The 27,312-nt window shown below is 53.5% G+C and overlaps 1 protein-coding gene across 1 annotated transcript in view; it reads right to left on the reverse strand.

Moving 5' to 3' along the window:
- Positions 1-462: 462 nt before the first annotated feature.
- ST3GAL1 (ST3 beta-galactoside alpha-2,3-sialyltransferase 1) overlaps positions 463-27,312 on the reverse strand; it is an 87,911-nt gene continuing 61,061 nt past the window's right edge. Inside the window, exons 3-8 of the mRNA XM_059995222.1 lie at positions 16,682-17,588; positions 10,680-10,876; positions 9,362-9,541; positions 8,050-8,095; positions 6,811-6,930; positions 463-4,925 (exon numbers count right to left, since the gene is read on the reverse strand). Of these exons, the coding sequence (XP_059851205.1) occupies positions 4,752-4,925; positions 6,811-6,930; positions 8,050-8,095; positions 9,362-9,541; positions 10,680-10,876; positions 16,682-16,993 (1,029 nt within the window). The 5' untranslated portion in view covers positions 16,994-17,588 and the 3' untranslated portion in view covers positions 463-4,751. The remainder of the gene's footprint in view (positions 4,926-6,810; positions 6,931-8,049; positions 8,096-9,361; positions 9,542-10,679; positions 10,877-16,681; positions 17,589-27,312) is intronic.

Raw genomic sequence — 27,312 nt, forward strand, 5'->3', positions numbered from 1 at the left:
TATTTTAAAAATTGGGCAGTTTGTGCCAGCTCTGGATCAGACTTGCATCCATTCATGGACGAGTCTTCTTTGGGAAGGATGGACACTAATCTGCCCACATTGGCCTATTTCATTCAGCAAACGCTTGGAGCAGCGGGCTTGCGTCTCCACCAGCCTCCTACGATGCATCTATTCTTGATTTCACACTCCCTCTGCTGGCCCGTAGAGTGGTCCCCGTTGGACAGATGAGGCAGCTGAGGTTCAGAGAGGTTGGGCGACTTTACCACAGTCACACAGCAGGGAGAAGGCACGGTTTCATCTGAGGAGAGGCTCTCTCTCCATGTCCTGAACATCTGGGCACTTAGTTCAGGGCAGACACTAACACAGGAGGCGTCTTTTTAGGACTGAAAACATCTCCTGAGCGGAAACCTCAAGAGATAGCACCAAGGTACAGCCCTCACAGAAAAACGACAGACACACCCAAACAATAAAATAGCTCTTTTTTTATTCACTTTGATTCGGATCATTGGAAATGTTCAACAATAAATTAAAAATAAAAAACAGAGCAGAGGCTGAGGAAGGCAGACTCTTGCCAAGTTCATTCAGAAGAACAAACACTTAGCTGCAAAACCTGGGAGTGAGGCAAGGGGGGGGGCAAAGAACGCAGATTTTAAAACACCACCAACCAATCCAACAAGATTGCAAAGAGGAAAAAGTGCTCAGGAAACTTTGGCTTTGACATGAATTCAGTTAAGTGCTAACGTGATGGCGCACCCATGTCCATCCTACCGGGGCCCTGTGAGGGCTCCCAGGTTAAAGCTGATGTCTGGACCAGGACGTTGGGCAGGAGGGCGACAATGGCAGTTCAGAAGCTGAGCAACGGGGTCAAGTTCAGCACGAGTACGGACCTCTGATGGTCTGGGAGGGAGACAGGAGGCCAGAGGCTGGCTGCTTGTAGGAAATGCAGTGCTTTGGGTAAGGACAGACTATGTGATGCTGCTTTGCCTGGCCTGCTGTTCCTCCTACACCCTCTTCTTTTTTTTGCAGAGGTGTCGTGGACTGCCCCCCAGGAGGGCTCAAAACTTGTTAGCCCAGATCCCAGGAGAGGATGACCAGCCAGTGGCCTGAGGCCACGTCTGCTGCAAACCAGATGTCCACGATGGACACAGTGACATCCCCGAACTCTGGGGGAGCGAGGACAGTTGCCAGTCCCTGATGGCACGTGGCTGGAGTCCAGCCATCTTTGGCTTCCCTGGAGAAAGCATTTCTGACCAGAACCGTGAGAGGGAGAGTGAGCTCTTTTCAGTTTTCCATTTTTCCTTTGGGTTCAAGCTGCCTTGAAGAGAACAGTTAAAGCAAACATCACAGTTCTCAATATTCTCTGTGATTCTATCCCACCTTTGATCCAGAGGCCCAGACTGCGTCGAGGTAGGACTGGCCTCTCGCTGGCCCTTCTGGCCGCGGCAGAGCCTGGGATGCCATCACGTCCCCGAACCCACCCCCAATCCCCGCGACAAAAATCGCCTGCCCCCGTTCTAACCTGGCTTCTCTCTTTTAGGTCCTATTTCCTTGGGTCTGCTTTCTCCCACTAAGCCCAGCCCTCGTGGTTTGCTGGACGATGCCTGGTCAAGCCAGGGTTTCAAAAGGCATCAATTCAAGAACTTGCTTCTCTTCCCCAGATCACTACAAACCGACCCTCCTTTCTTCCCCTACAGGTGGGTGAGAGCAGGGGCTCCAGGGGTCGTGTGGCTGCAGACATTGCTTTGCTCAGCTGAGAAAGCAGCCTCTTCACTCCCTGGGGGAGTCAGATGTCTGGGATGTTGGTAACATCCTTCTCCCTCATCAGTTCCGCCTTTCGGCTTCAGGCTCAGCACTGGTTACTGCAGGCTTTGTGCCCGGGGCTGGTCTCCAAGGAGCTCTCTGCCCGCGGAGTGGACAGAGCCCTGGGCTGGGATCCCGGAACCCCGGGGAGCCCAACTGCATATACTGTTCATGCAAGAACTTCCTCGTGTGGGTGCTTCTCGTCCTCCAGCCGATGGCCAAATCCCCGTGGGAAACACTCTTGTCCAGTTCTCAGCCACCTTTACCCCGGTATGGGCCCCGCTGGTTTAAGGCAATGGTGCGTTAATCCCGGCCACAGTGGCTGGCTGGATTCGGGTAGGCGGCCGTTGTTAAGCCACAAGATGATGTCTGCCCCAGCTCTGGGAAAGCATGATGCTACCTCCTCCACTGGAAGGACGGTGTGAGAAGGCCGAGGCTACAGCTTGCCTCGGGCCACCGTGGGCAGCCTGAGAACGAAGCCCGGCGGTGAGAGGCTTGTAGTCCGAAACCTACACCGACTACAGTTCTTTGAGGGGTTGGATGAGCCTGGCTGGGAAAGCCCACCTCTGGAGCCAAGAACACCCTATTTTGGCTCAAAATCTGTTTCACAACTGGTTCACTTTTGCAATCACTTGCCTTCTCTGGCGTTGCTTTTCTCATCTGTAAAATGGGATCCAAGGGCTGAAAGGCATCTCACAGTGAACAGCCTGGTGGGAAGGAGAGGTGGAGTGGGGACCAGGCGGCCAACCCAGGTGGCGCGCAGCTCAGCTGTGGACACCTGTCTGCTCTGGGGACCTGACTCAGCACATCCAGGAAAGCTAAGTGCTCTCTCTGACCCCATCATCCTGAACAGACTTGGCTTTCAGGAGAAGGGGAGAGCGAGCTCAGGGGTCAGCCCACACCGCTCCCTGCGCCAGTGTCCATTTCTGCAAGGTTTGTCCCTGGGATTAATCAGCCGACCAGCACGTTTGCTGAATTCTTCACGTCAATGACTCCCATGAGCTCTAGCCTCTGAGGATTTATGCTCGGAATAATGACCTCACAGCAATTTACAAGCCTTTTATCAGTCAAGAGGGTCTTCAATTTTGCAGAATTTTAAAGCTGGAACAGGTTTTTGTTTGTTAGCTTTTAAAAACCACTTTCTGGATCCTGAATCTTTGAGAATCGAATAAAAACTGGAACCTCTCCCCAGGAAAATACTCATATACAGGGACTCAGGGGAAAAACAAACGCGGTGTGTGACTTCTACGGATGCTTGTGAATGCCCGTTGCCATCTGTGGTCCATTTGTAATTCCTCTCTCCCCATTTGCAGAGGGAGAAAGTGAGGCTGGGGAGGGCAGGGCTTACCCAGAGGGCTGCAGGGAGCAGCGGAGGCGGCCTCCTGGCTTCCCAGACCAGGACACGGTCACAACTCCTCAAAGTATCAGTGGCCTTTTAGGAAATGCTCTTGACAGAAAAAAATGGGCTGTTTTTTTTTTGTTTGTTTGTTTTGTTCTGATTAAATGTCAGCAACTGGAGCCAAAAATCACTGTCATTTCACGCCTGCGACTCTACTCCCCACCCGGCCCCAAGACAGTGCCGCTGGGTTTGGCAATTCCTAGCCTGAGACTCAATTTAAAGCCCGTAATGAGAAATAAGAAAGGTAGGACTGGGAGAGAAGGAGGCACAGAGCATCCCACAAACCTACCGACCTGACACCCCACGATCTGCCCACCAGCAAGCCCTCAAGCCCTAGACACCACAGTACCCCAAGTCTCAGGATTCCTACAAAACTGGCTTCGAGCGTCCGCACCCCAGCTACCAGCCGAAGCGAGAGCAATTGAGTCACAAAGTGCAGATGACGTCAGTTGAATTTTAAAAACAAAACAATAAATAATCAGGAAGGCTGACAAGGAAGAGCGAGCAGCTGGGACGTGAAGGATGAGGTACGACTTCTCCCCTCTGATGGTCACGTTCCTAGGATGACCCTGCAACCCCCAGGACACCACACAGGTGACCAGGAGGGATCTGGCCCAGAGCGTAGACCCCTGGGGGAAACTGCTGGCTGGTGGCGGCCTCCTGCACAGCTCTGGAAGGTTACGGGCACCAAATCCAGTAGTCTGTGAAAATAAGTCCCCATGGCTGACGGGCCTCTGGATGGAGCCGCGTATCATCTGAGCTTTGTTCCAACTCAGACGCTGGCTCAGGGAACTAGAAAACTGTCCCCGGCTACAGAGTAAGGGGAGTGCACTGCTGCGGTCCCCTTTCCCAAGGGGAAAGTTGGGGCTCTTGCCTCATTTCAGCCAAATGCATGCATCTCTCTCCCCAATACAAAGGCACACAGAAGGCGTCAGATCTGCTCTCAGTCATCATGATAAACACAAAGATTGATTACTCAAGGGAACAGCAGCTTGGGAAGGAGACATCTGGATACTTAGAGTCTCTGAAGACCTGTGGGTGAGGAGCCCTCCTGGCCACCATAAATGAGCTTTGGGCAGAAAGGGGAGGCGTGGTGGTCCTACCATGTGAGGGAGGCCCCACATGGCTGTCCTGGGGGTCGTCCTCACCCAGGAACTTCACAGCGAGAATCAGAGCGCTGGCCCCGGACCCGTCAGCAGAGCAGAGTCTCTGTGCATCCTCCCCAGGAGACCATCCTCTTCTTTCGAATGTGGGAGTCTTCGGATTGGACCTCCCCCACAGTCTCCCCACCTTCCCCAGCCCGGAACAGCAGCGAGAGGGGTCTCCCCACCCCAGAATGGTTCTGAGACTTGCCCTGCAGCCCTGGCAGGGCTCAGCAACCTTGCTGAGTAGATTCTACCAAATGTTGGGGTGCAAGAGGCTGCGAGGGGCACCTGGGCGCACCCCTGAGGCCGGCCCTCCAAGTTCCCAGAGCGCAGTGGCTCTGGCGAGAAGCTGGGGCTGGATGTGGAGAGGTGCGCTCTGGTGCATCTGTCCTTAGCCCTTCACAGCGTCATCTTCCCTTGAAGATCCGGATTTTGTTGATGGATGCCAAGGTGGCCGTCACATTGGACTCAAAGTCCCCATCGTGCACCCCAGTCTTTCGAAAAGCCCCTGCCGACGGGTTGTTCTCCCAATAGTGGTGCCAGTTCCCTTTGCTGTCCGCCCCAAAGCCGTACAAGTCCACCTGCCGGGGCAAAGCACAGGTGAGAGCCGGACAGCAGGGCTGCAGGTGGACCCTCTGACAAAGAGAGCCTGCAGGCACCCCCAGCATCTGTAAACACCACTTCCAAGGATTCACAGAAACCCTTCTCCAGGAGCCTGGAACTCCCAGAGGCTTGGGGAAGCAAAGGCAAGTTGAGTAAAAAGTCAAGTCCAATGCCAGAGCGCACAGTGGGAGGCTACTGCTTGTGGGTGGCCCTGCGGGTGCTGGGTCCACCTCTGGGGAGGCACAACCTCTTCTCCAAGGCTTGAGGAGCAGGGCTTCGAGGCCCAACAGCCTGCCTCAGATCCCAGCTCTACCTCTTGCTGATACATCCTGCAAGTCCCCCATCACTTCTCTGAGCCTCACTTTCCTCATATGGAAAATGGGGCCAAGAGCGATGACCACAGTGAGGTGGGCGGTAGCTCTGACCCCTGCCTTCCCTTGGACGAATACCCATCTGGTCCGGGGGTCCTCACTGTCCGGTGGGCGGGGCAGGGGGCGTGCTTCTCATGCATGACAAACTTTTACTGAGCACTTATTCTGTGCCAGGTGCTGCATTAAATCCGTCAGAGTTCAGGCGGATGCTGGCGCGATCAGGGATGCAGGAGTCAGGTCTCAGCCCCTGGCGCTCCTAAATTATAACAAGCACCAACCGGGCCCCCGTGGGGGACAGGGGCTAACGCTGGGGCTCCCTCAACACCAAGGGCGGAGGGGCAGGAGGCCGACGAGAGCAGAGAGAGCTCTTTCGAGCAAGTGACACTTGAACTGGGTCTTGGAAAATGAGCAGAAGGTAACCAGAAAGGGACGGGAGGAGGGGCTTCCAGGGAGAGGGAAAGCTATGTGGGCCGCAGCATGGCAGACAGCTTTCAGGGGTGGGGACCCACCAGGGGCAGGAGACAGCTCTGTGGCAAGTGCAGCCTTTTCTGAAAATGCCAGCAGGGACACGGGCCTGCCCCAGAGCATGCGCTAAGGGATGGGAGGGGCATTTCTGAGGCAGAAGCCCACGGGCTCTTTGACCAGCCAGCTGGAGGTAGGGGCTTGGTGGGGAGATGAGAGGCAGGTATGGTTTCTGGGGTGAAGGGCAGGCGAAGATGGTGGCAGAACAACTGAGGCAGAGACGGTGGGTGGGCCTTGCTACCCCCTCGACCCCTCCTCCCTGCGATGTCCACTGATGAGCCTGATGGGGTGAGGGCGGGGATGGGCTGTACGTGACAAGAAGGGACAGCGGAGTGCCCTGCCTGAACCCAAGGCCAGGGAAGAAGCAGGGGGCACTGTGGTCCCCGTCCTGCTTCACTGTCCACGGGCAGCAAGTACCCCAGATCATTGATGGAAACTCAGGCCCAGGCTGGCGTACGGCGAGGCGAATCCATGATCGGAAACACACGGTTGGCAAAATCACTGATTCTCAACCTCCGTGAACAGTGGAACCCCTGGGTGCCGGGTTTCCAACCTCAGGAATTCTGGTGGAAGTGGGCTGGGCTGTGGCCTGGGGGCCGGAATTTAGCTCCACAGATGATTCTGATGAGCAACTGAGATCGAAACCACAACCCCGTACAGCTCCCCCGATTATAATATACTCCTGGGGGCGAGATATGCTTATATTGCCCCCAGATCAGATCTGAGCTTCCACCTGCTGGGCCAGGCTCTGCCTTGCGACCTAGACTTCCCGTGCGGGAGACAGTGCAAGCCTCACTGTAGAGACAGGATCAGAGCTTCTAGAAGAGACAGGCTATGCGGGGCCGGGAGGGGGATGGAGGTCTGCCTGACTGCAGGCGCTCTCGCCACCCCTCTTGAGAACACAGAATGAGGAGCCCTCGGTCCCCGACCCCCTGGGGGGGGCAGGCAGGCATGGGGGAGGGGGTCCTACCTCATCACAGATGTGCAGTGAGAAGATGACCGAGAGGATGCCGGTGGATGGGTACCGCCCGTGGCCCTGCAGCCAGCTGTCGAAGACGTACTTGATGAAGGCTGGGTGGTAAATCAGGATCTGCGGGAGGGAGGACACGGTGAGGGGTCTGGAGAAGGATACCAGGCCTGTGTTAGGTGCCACACACTATTGTAACCTCGGGGGACCCTGTTGGGACTGGAACTCATAACCCTGCACTCGGGGTGGGGGGGTTAACGTTCTAGTGGAGAAGATGGATCGTGACCTAAATCACTGAGACACAGAGGATGCTAGAAAAGAATGATGAGACTACAGAGACAAAGCAGAGAAGGGAGATAAGGCACTGGGGTGGGAAGGCTTGCAGACAAGGTGACATCTGAATTACAATCAAATGCAGCCAAGGAGTGGGACATGAGGCTGCAGGAGAAGGTTCCAGGGAAGAGCATGAGCTGGGGGCAGGGACACTCCTGTCACACTGCAGGAAGGCACCGAGCCACCCGTCTGCCTCACATGGGCCTGAATGATCTCCAGTCCCTAAAATGACCCCGCATGCCAGCTCTCCCTCTCCTCATGTTACAGATGAGGAAATCGAGGCTCAGAGAGGCTAAGTGACATGCTCAATGTCACGCAGCCACCATCGGGAAGACATCAGCTCCAGCCATACAGTGACTAGCTGTGTGTCTCTGGGCAAGTTACCTGACCTCTCTGAACCTGATCTCTCCATCTACACATGACAGTGTATGCAAACGTCTGGTGTGGCGGACACTTCATTTCCTTCATCCCTCTGCCCTTTGCCCACGTCTTAGCCAATCCCATTCCAGGGCCCACTGGGGAAGATGCAGATATGGAGACAGGTGACGAGGTCTGGCTTTGCAGATGCTCATGCTGTAGGGCAGTGGTTCTCGAACAGCACCAGCATCCCTGGGGGGCTTGTAAAAATCCAGTGTTTCTGATTCAGCAGATCTGGGGTGGCCTGAGGATCCGCATTGGTGACAAGCTCCTGGGTGGTGCTGCAGGTCCAGGGTCCAGGCTTAGGGAGCCTCTCCAGGGTTCGTCTCTCCACTCTCTAAGCGGGGGGCCACGAGCCCCAGCAGCCCGGGGGCCCAGGGGCTCTCCGCCGCCCGATGCTGGCAGAGCAGGGAGACGGTGATCTCCGTCCTCACGCAGAGCCTTGAAAGCGAGGCTGAGCTCAGAGGACAAGGCACCTGAGCCTTGACTCACCTTATTCTTTTTCACCTTGATCTTCGTGGGGACAGGAACGTAGGTGCTGCGGGAGGACAAGGCAGGTGGTTAATGTGGGAGGGGGCTGGCGGCCTGGGCATCAGCTGGTAGGGGCAGCTGGAGACGCAGGTGGGGCAAGCGGGAAAGCACACTCATTCCCCAAGGGACCCCACCTCCTCGCAGTGGCCCATTATGGACACCAGAGGGCGATCGTGGCCCATTCGAGGACCTGCTGCTGCATTATGCCGCCTTCTCCCAGAAAGTTTAAGAAGCGGGATTGCTCCAAGCCGTGCACACAGCACAAGCAGCACGGAGCGGGGCCCACAACACCCATCCCCCGCTGCTGGGACGCTGGCTGATAGGCCCACAACGGCCCCTTTTCACCTGCAAGATTTCCCGTGCCCCCAAGATGACGGTATACGTGCCTGGCCACCTGGGTTGCATCTACCTCGGGGACAAGTCACGTTCCAGCTTGTGGGACCAGGAGGGAGGGGCCGGCAGCGGAGCCCTGGCTGGTCCAGCTCCTCCCCTGGCTGCGCCCGCTTCCCTCACTGCCCTCCTCCTCCGAGCACAGCCCCCCCACCCCAGCTTCCCGCACCCAAATCCCTCGGGCTTCCTAACCAGGCCTCAGACAAGGAGGCTTTTGGCCATCTGGGCACTAAGCCACTTCTCTTCAGGCAGGTGCGAGCCTGGCTCTGCGAAGGGGCCAAGCCTCCGGGTCTCCCTGGAGGCTGGAGGTCATGAGAAGGACTAGTGGGAATTCACTGAGACCCGTGCCAAGTGCCCGGAACAAATCAGAAGACGTGAGCTCCTCGGTGCTCAAGGCAGCCGGAGCCGACGTGCTCCACGCCCGGTCTCCCCGCCCGCCCCCCAGCCCGGCCGGGGCCATTCTGACGGTTTGAGAAGCGGGGGCGGGCGGAGGCTGTCATCAACGGGGAGCACCCCAGAGATGAGCGTGGGGTCAGAACTAACACGTGCTGTGTCCTTTCCAGCGGGGCTCCCTCTCCCGAGGGGTCTCCAGGGTGTCTGGGGAAGCAAAGCTGGGAGGTCTATTCGGAGGGGCGGGAAGTCACGAGGAAGAGGAAGGCCGGAGCTCCGGGTGCATCGGGGTGATGGGAGGAGGGGTACCAAGAAGAGCCGGAGGGTCTGGAGGTGGCCGGGGGACTGGGGCTCTGCCCTCCAGGAGGAGGCCTGGGGAGGGGGGTGTTCCGGGGGAGGAACAGCGTGGCGGGGGGCTCAGCGGCCCTCACACAGCAAGGAGCAGCAGCGGGACAAGCAGTGCCCCTCCTCCAGGCGCCCCGAGGGGACTTACTGGGAGATGGTGCCTGTGGTGGTGGCGCTGATTACCCACTGCAGGTCGGTGGTCTTGAAGGGGACCAGGACCATGCTGACGTTCTCCGCCAGCTCCCGGAAGCTCTCGGGGTACACGAGGTGGTGGGTGGTCTTGCTGCCCACGTCGGCCTCAAACCCTGCCGTGGGGGCCTTGTTCATCCTGGGAGGGGGAGGGAGAGAGGACAGGCATCGCACTGCGGCACCGATTCTGAGGGTCGGCTTCAGCTCCGCGAGGCTGTGCTGGGCCCCAACTTCCGCATCTGTGAAATGGGGGCAACTGCGGCACAGCTCAGAGGCTTTTGCTACTTTTTTCTCATTTATGATCTCGAGTGAGCCTGACCATCGCCACCATCGATGGCCTACTCTGTCCTGGTCCAGTGACGCACATCATTGACACTTAATGATGACAGTGTCCAGTACGTACTTTATGGTCCTATTTTTATGGCCAAAGAAATCTGAATGCAAAGAATTGATCCCAGGACACAGAGTAACCCAGAGGCAGCCTTGAACTCAGGGCCTGTCTGACCCTGAACCTGACTCTTTCCCCCTCACCATGGACATGCCCACCGGACACCAGGTACACTGAGGCTCCCTGAGGCCAGGTGAGTGGTCTAAAGACAAAGTCAGACACCACAGAAACAGGGGATGGTTCTAGAAGGTGCCTGCGCTTCTCATCTGAGTCACTGGTGCCCCTGGGTCGGGTGACTGGTGTGGGGATGACAAGAAACGTGGGAGAGACCTGGGGCATCTTCCTGGAATACCCATTTTACTTGGTGTCAGGGAAACATATTTTACATTAAAAGTATATAGTTACGTTATGGCCTAGATGGCAAAACAGAGACGGCTTTTATTTTATTTATTTTTTTGGCAGCGCAGCTTGTAGGATCTTAGTTCCCAGACCAGGGATGGAACCCCGGCCCCTGGCAGTGAGAGTGCTGAGTCCTAACCACTGGACCGCCAGGGAACTCCCAGACAGGGATGGATTTTAAAGATTAAACAAGAGTCCTCAAGTTAGTCTTGCCCCCTGGCCAGGCCTCTCAAGGCCAATCTCCCAGCCCCCTGGGTACCTCTGTGTATGGTTTCCTCTCTCCATCCAGAGAGGTCCTGTTGGTCCATCTGCAATGCAGATGGGGAAACTGAGGCCCAGAGGGGGCAGTGAGGGGCCCGGGGTCCCCAGGTAAGGCTGGGCACACCCGGACTGGGGTCTTGACCTCCTGACGCTGAGCCATGAAGCCCCTGCAGCTCCAGGGGCCTGGGGGGCAGCGGGGTGGCCTGGGGGGCGAGGGGCTGGCACCCACCTGAGCACGAAGTCGTGACTGTCTATCTGAGGCCCGTACCAGGACTCTCTCAGGTTGCCAGAGTTGCCCACGACGGCACAGCGCCGGCAGCCCACCAAACTCTTCTCCAGCAGGGGGTCCACGTTCCCGGGCACCACCTGGAACAGCTCCTTGATGGTGTCGTTCAAGTTACTGGGCTGTTTCTCCCGCTGGAGCCTCTGTGGGCGGAGGACGCAGGACACAGTCAGTCTGGATGTGTTACCTCAGGCCCCCGCTGCTGGGCCCCGAGGCCCCTGTGGTTGGTGACCCAGCCCCTCCCGAGTACCCTTCTCTCCTCTGGGCACCTGGAGATGCAGGCAGCTCAGACAGCCACCTCCCCTGCCAGGAGCCCAAGGGCCACTCAGGGAGATGGGAAGGCAAGAGATCATTCACTCATTCTACAAAGGCTTATTGAGCACCTACTACGTGCGAGGTACAGCTCTGGCCTCGACGCAATGAGACTGGCTGGTATGAGTAAAGCACATGGGAGAAGGGTCGGGTGACCCTTCACGCTCGCCTCCCCTCCCCTCTGTTCCCCTCACCCTCCCGCCTCTCAGCTCCTGCAGCCCCAGGACCACCGGGCTCCAGCCAGACTCAAGAATCAGCCCTTTGCCGGATGCATCAACGAGTCCAATGTCTGCTTAACAAATTGTTTTCACACCCACACCCGAGGTCAGCTGCCCTGGGACCTCTCTGACCCACAGGCGGAGACAAACACTGGGTTTATTCTGAGGGTGACCAGCCCCCTGGTTGGCCCAGGGGTTTCCCTAGAAGCAGGACTCTCAGTGCTAAAAGTGGGATGAGTGGGTCTCCCTATTGAGCCCTCTCTCTGTACACCCACGTCCGTCCACTGCCTCAGGGGGAGCTCGGCCACGCTGCATAGTGACCGCTCGCTGATGCACATTACTCCCCCCCTCAGAGTGAAACCTGGAGAGATTTCCTAAGAAGCATCGCATCTGCCTGCGTCACCAAGCCGCAGGGCTGTGTCACTTCAAAGGCAGACGAGAAAGGATGCTCTGGGGCCCAGGTCGGTTGAGCACGTGTCCCGAATCCAAAGCAGGATTTGAAGCCAGGCTTTTATAAACCCACCTTGAAGTCTCTCCCACAACATCACCCCTGCCTCAGAGCCCTGGAACCTTGACCTTTGGAAAGCCCAGTCCCTGAGCTTGGGGAGGGGTAGGTGGCTGTGAGGTGAGTCCCACCAGTTACTCGCAGCCCCAGGGACAGGAGAGGGGCTGGGAGAGAAAGGTGAGGCTAGGAGCTGCTCTGGCCACTGTCTAGGAGGTCAGTGACGGGGGGATCGCGTAGGGAGATCCCCAGGCATCTGGTCCCCACCTGGCATTGGAGGAATTAGCATCCCCAAGGAGAGGCACACCAGGAGGCCTGGATGGTCCAATAGAGAAAACCACCCAGCATCTCTTCCAGCCTAAGACACTCACATGCTGCGGGAGCCGCAGGCAACGGCATCAGGACCGCAGACACACTTCTACTTAGAAACATCACTGGTTACAATAAAAGAAAAAGGGGAAATAGCAAGCGTAGGTGAGGACACTGGAACACTCGTGCCTCGCTGGTGGGAATGTAAACTCGCGCGGCCACCGTGGAAAACTGTTGGGTGGCTTCTCGGCAATTCCATTCCTAAGTGTTAAAAGGAACGGAAATCAGGGAATTCCCTGGCAGTCCAGCGGTTTGGACTCCGCGCCGAGGGCCCAGGTTTAATCCCTGGTCGGGGAACTAAGGTCCCACAAACCGCAAGATGAGGCCAAAACAAAAACAAAAACAAAAACAAAAACAAACAAAAGAACTGAAACCAGGGTCATGAGCACAAACTTGTTCACTCGTGTTCATTGCAGCATTACTCACAATAGCCAAAAGGTGGAAACAACCCAAGTGTCCATCGATGGATGAATGAATAAACAAAACGTGGAACGTGCAGACACTGGAATATCATTCAGTTATAAAAAAAATGGTCATTCTGATATATGCTCCCAATGGATGAATCCTGAAAACACTTATGCTAAGTGTTATTTCACCGGCTTATTTGCCGGACACAGAAGGACACATATTGTACGATTCCACTTACAGGAGATACTAGAATCGCCAAATTCTAGCATGTAGAATGGCTGCCTGAGGGATGAGAGGGGTGCTGAGGGGGGTGGTTATTAATGGATACAAGGGGCTTTGTTGGAGGTGACGGAAGCGCCAGGTGCGGGTAGTGGTGATGGTAACCCAGCATCGTGAATGCATTTAATGCCATGGAATGGCACACTTAGAAAACAGCGATAAATATTATGTTATGTATATTTTACGACAATAAGACAAAAATTATATCCAGATTAAACACCTGCTCCGATAGGATCTCCTGGGGCAGCTCCAGGCTCCTGAATCACCTGGGCTGATGTGTGACATCTGGGCAACAGAGCCATGTCTCACAGGCTCCCAGGTGATGCTGCTACTGGTGCAGGGACCACACTCTGAGGACCCCTGGGATCGAGGACCACAGCCAAGCTGCCCGGCAGGGACCTCCACGGGGGCCCCCACCCAGGAAGAGCCCTGACAACGTGAAGATGCGCTCAGAACCAGAGAGTGTCCTCCATCCATGTCATTTGCCTCAGGGAGCACGACACTGTATGCTGGGTTAAGGGAGCAACACGGCGTTCTTTAATCCAGCGCTCAGCAATATTTACTGAGCACCTACTACGTGACACGTGTGCCTGCTTTGCCTCGGGGGCCCCGGGGTTTGAAGGCTCACAGCCGGCAGGGTACCCATGCTGGGAGTGCAGCATCACGTTGTCCCGTCCACCTACTACTGACTTACCCCTCTTTAACGATTCACTTTAAAAAGTAAGTTTATTTTTAAAGGAAATCTCATCTCTCTGCCACAAGCGGGAAGCAAGAATTACTTGGCAGAAGTAAAAAAATCTGTCCAAAAAAAAAAAGGAAAGTGTCCAGTACGATGAAAACAAAACCACTTTATTTGATTCCAGCTCCATCCCGTTGCTTGCCCAGGCAAGCCGCCCTCCTTTGCTAGAACCAAGATGGGCAGGTGTTAGAGGCGCATCATGAAACAAGGAGCGACATTTAATCCTCGCAACTTCAAAGATGGAAAGAGAATTAAAGCCGAATGACATCCTCGCCCTGAGCGTGATGCGATGCTCTTAAAGGCCCTGCCCCTGTATCACCAGGAATCACGCTGCCCCACCGGCTCACACTTCAGGAACCCTGGCTCTGTTTCAGACACTCATTGGCAGGAACGGAGATTGAGGCCCAGAGAGGGAAAGATCTAGGCCACGGGGTGAGTACAGAGCTGAGTAGAACTCGGGGACAGCGGGCTGGAATCGAGCTGTGTTTCTGGGGATTAGAGCCCTAAAGCATCCACTCACCAGCTGGGGTAGATGAGGCAGGTCAGTACCGCTATGTCCCTGTCTTCCTTGGGAAGGAACTCTCTGCGTTCTCTGCCTTTTGTAAATGACAACGGAAGTCCCAGAGGGCTGCTGACATGCACGCAGGAGAGAAAGGGCAGAAGTTCCAAGACGCCCTTCTCCCCTCTCACTCTTCCTGCCTAGTTTCCAAGCAGTGTATTTCTTGGTCTACAATCAGCGCTCAGGCAGTGGCTGCTGCTGTTGTCAGAGGCTCCCTGGAAGCATCAAGTCTTAAGGCAGAGCCTGGAGGCAGAGGCTGAGGCAGCCAGCATCACCCCACTGCCGCAGGACATGGGGGACTTCGTGATACCCAAGGCACCTGAGCTGTCAGCCCCCAGCTCCTGAAGGCTTCTTCCTGATTCCCCCACGCCTGCCCTCCCTCCCATGTGGGTCTGGAGGAGCAGCGGTGGGCAAGAGGACGGGAAAGCAAGGGTGCCTTGGGGCGGGCGGCCGGGTCCCAGGCCTGGCTCTGTATGGATGGCTGAGTGACCTCAGTCAAGTCCTTCCCCTCATCCCGGAGACAAAGCAGAAGAGGGAGCAGACACGAGGGGTCTGCTCCAAACCAGGGCCCCGAATAGGTCTGGGGAACAGCATGTCTAGGGCCAGCCCCTCTGACACCTGGCATCAATCACCTTCTGCGGGCTCCCGGCCAGCCAAGCATCCTTCAGGGCATTTCCCACCAGGCACGTCATACTTTAAAAGCAGGGCTCTGTGTTTGGGGTCCTAAATCTGGATCTGTCAGACATTGTCCTGGCTGTCTGGGGGCCTTTATGCAGAGCTATGGTGCCTGCTGGAACTCCCAGGGTGTTTTGTTTGTTTGTTTTTGTTTTTTTTGCGGTATGCGGGCCTCTCACTGTTGTGGCCTCTCCCGTTGCGGAGCACAGGCTCCGGACGCGCAGGCCCAGCGACCATGGCTCACGGGCCCAGGCGCTCCGCGGCATGTGGGACCCTCCCGGACCGGGGCACGAACCCGCATCCCCTGCATCGGCAGTCGGACCCCCAACCACTGCTCCACCAGGGAAGCCCCCAGGGTGGTTTTTATTTCAATATTCTGTGTCTCCGTCTGGAGGGACGGGAGCGCTTGTCAGATGTGGTGTCCTGATTCTTTACTCAAAACATGTGGTCTGTGTGTTGTCAAGGAACCCAGAAGCTCTAAAGCCCTGCTCCTTTCTGTTGATTTCTATTCATGAGGAACCTTCTCCCCTTCCTTCCTACCCTGCAAAATCCCTTCCAAGAGGCTAAACTCCAGCAAAGAAGGACTGCACATAAGGGCTGGGGTGGGGACGTGGGAGGACAATTTGATGAAACGGTAAGAGCCACATGAGAAAACATTCAGCCTTCATAAGTGCTGAAAGAATGCAAATTCATTTTCCCTTGCCCGTTAAAACAGCAAAAATAAATAAAAATGTTAAAACCTAATGTTTGCGGTGCTATAGAGAAACCTGGTGAGGCGACTATTACTACCTCAGTCTGAGAATCTGAGATGAAGAGCTTCCTCAACATCACCCTTGATAAAATATAGAAAGTCAGGAGCAAAACCCAGGGACCCTGGGTGCCTATCACCCATCACCCTGCCTTGGGCTGGTCTGCTTTCCCTTCTCCTCCAACCATCCCTGCAGGCTAAAAAGGCAAGGCTGTTTCTTTCCATCTCAGTATCTTGGCATCTAATAGATGCTCAATAAGTCCTCAATGAATGGGTATTTCTCACTCCCCTTCAATCCACTTTGCGCTCAACAACTAGATCAGATCATGGACCTCCCCTAGTTAAAATTCTACAGTGGTTTCCTGTTGCACTCAGAACAAACCCCAGGCTCCTGGCTGTGGGTCCTGACCACTCCCAGACGCCCGCGCTCACGGCCACACACAGCTCCAGCTCCTCCAACACACCAAGCGGATGCTGCCCCAGTGCTCTCGCACTCGCTGTCCCCGTCACCAGCGGCACTTTCCCCAGATCCTCCCGCAGCCGGCGCCCTCTCCGCCTTTGGGTCTCAGCTCAATTCCCGGCTGCTCAGAGACCTTCCCGACGAGCCCATTTACAGAGGCCCCTGCCCCAAGTTTCTCCCAAACCCCTTTTATCCTCCTCCGAGCACTTCTATCTGAGTCTATCTTGTTTATTTGTTTCTTATCTGTCTCTCTCTGCCAGGATATAATTCCATGAGAATAACGATCTGGTTTCTCCATACCCAGAGTGGGTTAAGTAGTGGCCTCTAAACAGATATGCCCAAGTCCTAACCCCTGGAACCTGCACCTTGAGCTCAGGCTTCTGCCTCCGGAATCGCGAGAGGATGCGCTTCTGTTGCCGTAAGCCACCACCCGTGTGGTCACCTGTTACGGCAGACACAGGGAACGGCTACAGAGCCCTCTGCTCTGATTTATAATATATACAGGAGATCCTCCATAACAGAGGCTGAATGCATGAACCAACGAACGTACGGATGACCAGCATTCTGAATCCCGCCAAGCGCCTGGCAGGGCCCCTGGTGCACACTTGGGTGTGAGCGTCTGGCAGGCAGGGGCCGCCCACATCTCACCCCCAGACCCACACTCAGCCCCGGCTCTCACCAGCCACCAGCTGTAGGTGTCTTCCTCCAGGAGCGCGTTCTTGGCCGTCAGCAGCGGCTGCAGGGACCGGTTGAATCTCTCGTCGAACCAGGAGGACACCTTGCGCTCTCCGATGCAGCGGGCGCAGGTGCAGGGCCTGTGGGGGTAATTCACGAGCCTCCTGAAGTTGTCCGAGAGCTCGAGGACCATCTGCCTGGGGAACCACGCGGTGGCCACCATGGTGTGGGAGTAGTTCAGGAAGAAGGAGGTGAGGAAGATGAAGAGGGTGAGGAAAGTGAGAACTTTGAGAGTTCTTTTCCTCGCGGTCGCCATTTCTGCTCTCCTGACGCGGGGCTTCCCAGGGATGGGCTGCAGGAAATCGCGCCTAATTGAGGAGGAACTTCCACGAAAGATCCCAGAGACAGAGGATCGACCGCAAGGCAAGGCGGGGAGCCCCAGGGAGCCTCAAAGCCTCCTATGGCCACTGCTGCTGGGCAACGGCCACCCGGCTATGCCCGACATCACCCGCGACACTCAAAGGCTAAGCGGACCACTTGTGGCGGGGTGCCTCTGCTGGCATATAATTTGTCTTTTCAGGAAATAAAGCGGCCTGCTTCCTCAGCAATCCTTAAACAGCCGATAATGTCTCCTGATGAAGCTTTAATCGAAACTTGATAACAGTGATTTCCTTTCCCATCCAAGGGGGTTGAGGGGTAATTAATCCTTGTGACAGGCCAGGTCCCTCGGAGGTGAGGGCCTCGAAGGAAGGGTTGCGGTACAGGACAGGGTCAAGCTGTCTTTGTTACCGCCCTCCAGAGAAGACGGTGTGTGGCAATCCTTAGTTAGAACTTGGTCTTGCCCATGCTGTCACCAGAGATGTGGCGGTGAAGCAGCCGACTTGACAAAGGCACTGAGGGTTGTCTGACATCTGCACAGAAAAGGAGGAAGAAAACAGGATGAACTTCTATTACTTTTTTATAAAAACCATTTCTCTCTCTCCACTTCCTCCCATCGTCTTCCGTTCTGTTGTCAAGCCCATGTGGCAAGTGGCTGCAGACAATATTTTACCCTTTTGAGCCTCAGTGTGTGCATGTGTGCAGTGGGATGTTAACGCCTATCCTTCAAGGTTGCTAAGAGACACGGAAGGTGGCCCACCCATCTTTCCTGCAACCAGAACCTAGTACCTTTAAGAATCAGACCTAAGTTTGTGACATGAGTTAATAACGCACGTACAGTGCCAGGTACACAGAGATTGCCAAGGACATGCTACTTTCTCTCTCCTTCACTCTCTGTCTCTCAGATTCTAAAGTTCAACCACAACCAAAATGGTATGCTTAGGGGGTGGCCCAGGCTTCCACCTGGCCCAGGCTCAAGTACTGGTTTACCAGTTGTATGGCTTTGGGAAAGTTATTCAGCCTTCCTGACCCTCAATTTTCCCTTCTGTAAAATGGGATAGTAATAGCTCCACTTATAGAATGGTTATGAAGATAAGACAAAATGCTATATGCTGGGACTTCCCTGGCAGCGCAGCGGATGAGAATCTGCCTGCCAATGCAGGGGACACAGGTTCAAGCCCTGGTCCAGGAAGATCCCACGTGCCGCGGAGCAACTAAGCCTGTGTGCCACAACTACTGAGCCTGTGCTCTAGAGCCCACGTGCCACAACTACTGAGCCCACGTGCTACAACTACGGAAGCTCACACGCCTAGAGCCCGTGCTCCACAGCAAGAGAAGCCACCGCAATGAGAAGCACGTGCACCACAACGAAGAGTAGCCCCCACTCGCCGCAACTAGAGAAAGCCCGCGTGCAGCAACAAAGACCCAATGCGGCCAACAATAAATAAATTAATTAATTTTTAAAAATGCTGAGTTTCTGGTGTTCATTAAGTAACTGCTAAACTTTCATTTTCCATTTTCAATGTACGAATGAATGTTCTTGGATGAGCCACTAACAGCCAAACAGGATGGTACAGTCACACATATCTATCTCCTCAGATGACTGACAAAGTATACCATCAGCTAGATAGGGGTTTCCCAGGTTGTCCTAAGAAGAAACAGAGATTCAAAGAGATTAAATGACTTTCCCAAGGTCATGGGGAAAGTAAGAAGCAGGATCTGAATCCAGACCCACACCCCTCTGACTCCATGCACCTGGAGGGGCCAGGGTACCAGAAACGCAAGCAGGAGGTCTGCCCTGGACGGGACAACCTGTCTGTTAACTGGGCTCCAGATGACCATAGTTGGAGGGATACAGAGAAAGCTGGGAGTTATTTAATCAAAGAAAGCAAACCAGGACTCCTCAAACGCTTGTAACACAAGTTCCCACACCTCACTGACTTTCCGGGCTTCTGCAGAGTGCAGCTGTGGTCACACCTCTGCACTTGAACATGATTCCCTTTGGTACTTGCCTGGAACGTGCCCCTATCTCTATCTGTCTGATCAATTCCTTCCCCATCCTCAAGGTATAGACTACCAACAAGCAGGATATATTTTTTCCAGGAAAGCAACAGTGGAAGGAAGACTGATTTACCTTTTTGGTAGAAAGAGGGGCAGCTCAAAAATCAGATTAAATCCACAGTGCCTTCCTGGAGGCAGCCAGGGCTCAAGATGTGTTGTTGCCTCCACTGCTTCCTCAGCACCTCAGCCCGGGTGGCAACGTCTCTCCATTTGCCTACTGCTCCACTTTCTACTTGTCGTGACCATGTGACTTGTATGTAGAACCTAATGGTGTCCAGAGCTGTCCCTTCCAGCTGTCCCCTGCTTCTCCATCAAGCACCAGCTCTGTCATCTGAGTTAGATTAACCTGCTTGTCCTCAAGGGCGGGCTCTGATCTAACTTGGCAGGCAGAGGGTTCCCACCCCTCCTACCGCAGTCATTGGTCCAGGGATGGACGTGCAGCCTAATTCATCTGGAGTGAAACTCCTGACTCTTTGCAGTGGGGGGCAAAGGAACATTCTTTTGCTCTGGCCAGTCTGCTGTTTGGAGGCGAGGTCAGGGTCGTACTGGACATTTTGCGAGCTCACTGGAAGAGGCGAACAGTGTTGAATCCCGTCGACCCAGCCCTGCGGCCCACCCTACGCCTTGACTTTTCAGGGGCCTGAGAGAATAAATCCCCTAACTAACCCACAGGTCACAGCTGCTCCTGCCTCTGGGCACCTACCCAGACCGTCCCCGCCGTCCGGAAAATCCACCCCACCCCACCTGGCTCTGATTCATTCTTCAGGGCTCAGCTGGCACTGATCCTGGAGGGAGGCCTGCCCACTGCCGGCCTAAATAGGGGCCTCTCCTGGCCTCCACAGCATCCTGGCTCCACTCTGCCTGTGCTGTGTACTTAATCTGTCTCCTCCCTGAGCTGGGAGCTCCAGGAGGATAGAAACTCAGTCCCACTCACTGTTGTGGCCCGGAAACCGGGAACACACATGGCATGAAGGAATGCAGAGGTGAATGAAGGGGAAGAGCCACCAACTCCGAGTGGAGACCTGAGCAAGAAAGCACAGACTAAGAGTCGGAAGATTCTGATTCTCATCAGGTTGCACGACCCATTTGCTGTGTGACTGTGAACAAGTTACCTAACCTCTCTGAACCATCCCTTCAACAGGAACATGGGGCTGACAACACAGATTCTGCCCACTTCTCGAGGCTATTAACCAAGCAAGACCTGTCCATTCACGTGATTCACTCGCTGCATATCTGCTGGGGCCCTGAGCTGTGCCAGGCTCTGGGCTGGGTGGTGGGGGACCCATCATGAAAGATTCTAAGGTGGGAGCTTCCCAGGCATCTGCAAGGCTCCAGTGCCTTTGGGAGAAAGGAGGCTGGTGTCCTTGGATCAGAGAGGAGCATGTATGTGGCATGTATGTGGGTGGGTTCGAGGGTGTGCGGGACTCAGAAGCCATGATATCTCTGAGGGACATGGAGACCCACTGGAGGGTCTAAGCAGAGGACTCACATGGTCTCATTACATCTGTCTTTGTCATGAGCAGGGCCCATGATGCTCTTATTGACTCTGTATCCTGATGCCAAGGGCAGAGACAAGTTCACTGAAATAGATGATTACTGAACCATGTTGATCGAATAAAATTCTGAATGAGAGGTTAGGTTCCCTACAACGTCCCAGCTCCACGAGAGATATTAATGTTCTACACTAGCGCTGGCGGAGGCCGGGGGAAGGTGTGGTGAGAGTTGGGACAGAGGGCAAGGCCGAGCTGCCGAGGTACAGATTGTGATATCCTCCTCCCACCCAGCTGGGACGTCTTGGTAGCTGCATCTCTCAGGCCAGGGTGCTTGTTCTGAACCCACCTACCAGCAGACACTTCCAGGCTGGTATCAATTAGCACTTTTGAAAGCCCTGGAAAACTGCAGTGGAAAAGCAAGAACAGCCCTCCACCTTCCCCTTCCCCCCAGCCCCAGGGAAGAAAGGAGGAATGCGTGACTTTCTGCACTGTGTGATGTGAGGCAGCCTGCTACACACGGGGAGCGCCAGCCCTGGCACCCGGAGGTGGAACTGAGGCCAATACACCATGGGCCACAGATCTCCGCATGCCAAGAGTGCGGCCAGGGACGGAGGCTGGCCAAGCCTCCCAGAACGAAGAGGACGAGGAGAGGGAGGGGGAGGAGGACACAGCTCCCTGTCCTGTCTGCAGAGAGACAGTCGTCTCACGGCCACACACGGGAGTTCTGGGAGAGGCACAGCGGACGTGGATGTGATGGGCTAACGGGGTCACTGCAAAAAGCTGACGCAAGTTGGTGCCCTTTTAAGAACTCAGAAAGTAAGGATTCCCCGAAGGAGGGTCCCTAATGAAGATATACCCCCGCCCACCCCATCAACAAGGAGAGAGCAGCAATTACCAGCCACTGAGAGAAGAGTTGCTTCCAATACTTGGAAAACCAAATGAACGGACAGTATGGGTTTGTGAATGTTTATTTAATGCCTGCTGAACTGCACAGTAGTTCTAACAAGGCTGGGATGCCCTCCTAGCTCTCTGCCTAGCCTCCTGCCCTATGACTGTTGGTGAAATGACCGAGTGAACGGTAATATCAGCACTTCTAATATAGAGCTGCCATGACCGTCCTCCACGGGGTCCTCACGTCATCTGGGTGAAGTGAGCCATCATGCTTATTTCCCTGAGAGGAGAAACTGAGGTTCAGAGAAGGCAAGAGACTTGTCCAAGGTCACACAGCGAGATGGTGGCAAAGCCAGCACTTTGCTCCAGGCTCCTGCCTCCTCCTGGGCTGTCTTCTGTAGACACAGCTAATTGTTCTACTTCATCAGGACTTGCTCTCATTTTCATTTCCTTTCTTGTCATTTCTTTGGGTTTGTAACCTGTCATCTTTTCAGCTTCCTGAGATGGATACTACCTTGTCCATCCTCTCTTCTGCTGTGTCTAATCTGTTTAAATTATATACTATATTCGTTTCAGTTGTATTTTTCAGTTCTAGAATTTCCATCTGAGTAATTTTTAAAAATAAGTTCTAGTTTTCAGGTGAAAATCTGCACCTTGTCATCTATCTTCCTCCAATGAGCCATCAGAGTTATTCAGTTATTTAAAGACCGTCTCACCCTCATGACGTTTGGAGGAGATGTGGGTCTATTTCTGCTGTCGATTTTCTCTCCTTATCTCTCTTCGGTCATTTGGCTGTCTCCTGGCATGCCTGGTGACGGTGGATACCGCACGTGCTGGAAGTGTAGCAGTTGAGGAGAAGGCTGTCCTAATTCAGGGAGGAATTTGTTTGCTCCTGGAGCTAGGTAGAGCACGGGCACATTACCTTGTTCCAATTGGTGACCAGGATGACTGGGGCCGCACTTGTCTTCAGGATGACTAGTTATTTCTGGCTTGCCCTTACTTACAGGGCATAGCCCTTCTTAAAGGAAAGCTAGGAGGCCCACCAAGAGACCTCTTCCTTGCACATTCTCACTTCCAATTCCTGCCTCCCCTACACTGTGAGATTGTCAAAGGCTCAGTCTAGCTTCTCAACCTCTCAGCTTCCAGCTTGTTTCCTTAGGCTCTGGTCCCACGCCACTGAAATTCCGGCAAATGCCTTGAAAGGAAAAAGAGGTGAGGAATAATGACTCTGCCTGTGGTTTCTGTTGCCCTAGGTTCTTGGCCCCTTAATTTTAGCTGACTTGGTAGTCCCGCACTACACTTTCATTTCATTTCTTTACTGTTATTTTTTATGTCCAGCCTCGTGGGACTGCTCGACACTGAGCTGCTTCTCTCCGTCTGTCCTCTGGAGCCTCCCACGAGCCAGTGCATCCCTTGGGCAGGCAGGCGGCAGGAAGCATCAGGCTCACCCCCGCCCATTTCTCTCCTTCCAGGGGTCTTCGTCCCTCAGGTCCTGGCTGCCTGGTTGTTCTCTAAAACCTTCGAAGAGCTGAATTTCTATCTTACCCAGCTCTCACAGTCCTTGGTGGGATAAGTGGTCTGACACAAGCTTCAGCCACAGTCCGACGTGGAAGGCATGGAATCTTTTCTCTGCCACTCTGCGTGCCTGGCGTGGCGCCCTGCACATGATGAGGGCTTGGTGGATCCGGAGAAGGGGGAGGGGCAGAGAGTCCCCAGAGGTGCCAGGGCAAAGCTCCTTGCACCAGCTGAGTGAGCGGACCGTGGGAGGGAAGGAAACAAACCAACAAGCAGAGGGCTGCAGCTGCAGCCTCTCATCTGCCACCACTTCCCTGTCCCGGAAGAGGCCCAGCCCCATCTGCTTTCACTCTGCTTCCTCACACAGCAGCTTTGGGACACACAGCGAGGTGACTGGCTGGCTCAACCATCCTGAGAACGTGAGGAGCAGTGGTGGGGAATTAGCATCTGTGAACCTGCTGATCACGGAAAACTGGATCCCACCACGTCCCGGCCTTTGGGGTCCTGGCTGGCTTTACGTGAAGGCACAGGGTGGCGTGAAATCAGAACTGACTGGTGAAGGGCCCCCAAACCTTCCATCAGAGAAGAACAGCTCTGGGGGAGTGGCCAAGATGGTGGAGTAGGAAGCCCTTAAGTCCACCTCCTCCCATGGGCCGAATAAAATTACAACAGAATAACTATTGATGAGAAAGACCAGAATCTAGCAGAAAAGATCTTCTACAACTAAAGACATAAAGAAGGAACCACAATGAGATGGATAGGTGGGGCAGACTTACGTTATATTCAGGACCTCAGGTAGGCAACCCACAAACGGGAGGGTTATTACAGCTGCAGAGATCCTCCCCAAGGAGTGAGAGGTCTGAGACCACACTGGCCTCCCCAGCCTGGGGGTCCTGAAACAGGAAGACGAGCCCTCAAAACGTCTGGCTTCGAAGGCCAGCAGGGCTTGCTTTGGGGAGAGTCAGAGGACTGTAGAAAATAGAGCCTCCGCTCTCGAAGGGCACATACAAAACCTCATATCCTCCGGGACCCAGGGCGGAAGCAGTGACTTGAAAGGAGCCTGGGTCAGACCCTAATGCTGATCTCGGAGAGGCTCCCAGAGAGGCAGGAGGCAACTGGAGCTCACCCTGGGGGCACAGACACTAGAGACAGCCTTTTTGGGAAGCTCGTCCTACCACGAGGATGCTGGTGCTGGCAGCACCATTTTGGAATCCTCTCTATAGCTTATTAGCACCAGGACCCAGCCCTGCTCAACAGTCTTTGGGCACCAGCACTGGGATGCCTCCGGCCAAACAACTAACGGGGCAAGGTCACAGCCCCACCCACCAGCAGGCCAACACACTAACTCTGAGACCCCCAGGGCCCTGCAGCCAGAGACCCTGGAACTCAGCTCTGCACATCAGCAGACTGACACTAGCCCCAGGGGGCCTTGGGCCCCAGCCCAGCCCACCAGCAGGCCAACACCAGACCCAGGAACCTTCCTTCCACCCACTACCGAGCCCCAGCCCTACTCACCAGTAGGCAGGCCAACACCAGCTCCAAGACACTTTAGACACCTCAGCTGGCTGCCCTGGGATCCAGCCCCACTTACCAGCTGGCTGACACCAGCTTTGGGACACCCTGGACCCTGCAGCTAGCCATGTCAGGATCTGACCCTGGCCACAGCAGGATAACACTAGATCCAGGAACCTCGGACCTGCAACCACTCACCCTGGAACCCAGCTCCATCTACCAGTGGGCCAGCACTAGCCCTGGGGTCCCCTAGGGACCCATGGCTAGGGGCCTCATTACCCAACCACTCCCACCAGTGGCTGGCACACTCCATACAGTGCAGGGCCCGGCAATCCCCCCGACTGGGGGCCAGCCACACCTTCCAGGCCACCCATAGTAGTCAGCCTGCCACAACAGAGAGACCCCCACAGCCCACACAGGGGGCACTCCTAGAACATACAGCTCTGGTGATGAGAGGGGAGTGTGTTGCTAGGACCCATAGGATGTCTCCTACATATGGCCCCTTTTCCAAGGTCAGGAAAAACAACCAACCTACCAAACAGATAGAAATAAAATGAGCACATTAGGCAAAATGAGGCAGCAGAGGAATATATTCCAAACAAAGGAACAAGACAAAACCCCAGAAGAAGAACTAAGTGAAGCAGAGATAAACAATCTACCTGATAAAAAGTTCTGGGTAATGATCATAAAGATGGTCAAAGAACTTGAGAGAAGATTGGATGTACAAGGTGAGCCTTTAGAAGTTTTTTAACAAAGAGATAGAAAATATAAAGAAGAACCAAACAGAGATGAAGATACAATAACTGATTAAAAAAAAAAAAAACACTAGAAGGAATCAACTGCAGATTAGATTATACAGAGGAAAGGATCAGCGCGCTGGAAGACGGAGTTGTGGAAATCACTGAAGCTGAACAGGAATAATAACAAATATATATGCTACCTATAAGAGACTCACTTCAGATCTAAAGGCACACACACTGAAAGTGAGGGGATGAAAGAAGGTACTCCATGCAAGTGGAAATGAAAAGAAAGCCAGGTTTGCAATACTTACGTCAGACAAACTAATCTTTAAAATAAAGAATGTAACAAGAGACAAAGAAGGACATCACATAATGATCAATGAATCAATCCAAGAAGAAAATATATCAATTGTAAATATATATGCACCCACATAGGCACACCTAAATACACAAAACAAATCTTAACAAAAATAAAGGAAGAAATTGTAATAGTAATAGAAATCTAATCAATAAAATCAGAAATGAAAAAGGAGAAGTTACAACCAACACAACAAAAATACAAAGGATCGTAAGAGATTACTATGAATAATTATACACCAATAAAATAGACAACCTAGAAGAAATGGATAAATTCTTAGAAATGTTCCATCTCCCAAGACTAAATCAGGAATAAATATAAAATATGAAGAGACCAATGACCAGTAATGAAATTGAATCAGTAAGAAAACAAACAAACAAACAAAAACCTCCCAACAATCAAAAGTCCAGGATCAGATTGCTTCACAGATAAACTCTACCAAACATTCTGAAAACAGTTAACACCCTTCCTTCTCAAACTATACCAAAATATTGCAGAGGAAGGAACACTTCTGAGCTCATTCTATGAGGCCAGCAGGATACCAAAACCAGACAAAGATATCACACACAAAAATATTACAGGCCAAATATCACTGATGAACATAGATGTAAAAATCCTCGGGACTTCCCTGGTGGCCCAGCGGTTAAGAATCCGCCTGCCAATGCAGGGGACACGGGTTCAAGCCTTGGTCTGGGAAGATCCCACATGCTGCGAAGCAACTAAGCCCATGTGCCACAACTACCGAGCCTGCGCTCTAGAGCCCGTGAGCCACAACTACTGAAGCCCACGCGCCACAACTACTGAAGCGCACACGCCACAACTATGAAGCCCACGCGCCACAACTACGGAAGCCCACACGCCTAGAGCCCAAGCTCTGCAACAAGAGAAGCCACTGCAATGAGGAGCCTGCGCACCACAACGAAGAGTAGCCCCCGCTCACTGCAACTAGAGAAAGCCCGCACACAGCAACAAAGACCCAACACAGCTGAAAATAAATAAACAAATTAATTTTAAAATCCTCAACAAAATATTAGTAAACAATTCAACAATACATTAAAAGAACATATACCATGATCAAGCGGGATTTCTCCCAAAAATGGAAGGATAGTTCAATATCCACAAATCAATCAATGTAATAGATGACGTTAGCAAACTGAAGAGTACAAATCACATGATCATCTCAATAGATGCAGAAAAAGCTTTTGACAAAATTCAACGTCCATTTATGACAAAGATGCTCCACAATGTGGGTACAGAGAGAACATATCTCAACATAATAAACACCATATATGACAAACCCACAGCTAACACCATACTCAATGGTGAAAAGATAAAAGCATTTCCTCTAAGATCAGGAAAAATACAAGGATGCCCACTCTCACCAGCTTTATTCAACATAGTACTGGAGGTGTTAACCACAGCACTCAGACAAGAAAAAGAAAAAAAAATAATAAAAGGAATAAAAATTCCTTTATTAGGAAGGAAGAAGTAAAACTCACTGTTTGCAGAGGACATGATACTATACATAGAAAAGTCTAAAGACACCTCCAGAAACCTAAATCAATTCATAATGAACTCAGTAAAGTTGCAGGATACAAAATTAATATACAGAAATCTGTTTCACATCCATACACTAACAGCAAACTATCAGAAATAGAAATTAAAAAACAATCTCACAATTACTTCA

The sequence above is a fragment of the Delphinus delphis genome, chromosome 17, assembly GCF_949987515.2.
Source record: "Delphinus delphis chromosome 17, mDelDel1.2, whole genome shotgun sequence".
NCBI classification, from domain to species: Eukaryota; Metazoa; Chordata; class Mammalia; order Artiodactyla; family Delphinidae; genus Delphinus; species Delphinus delphis.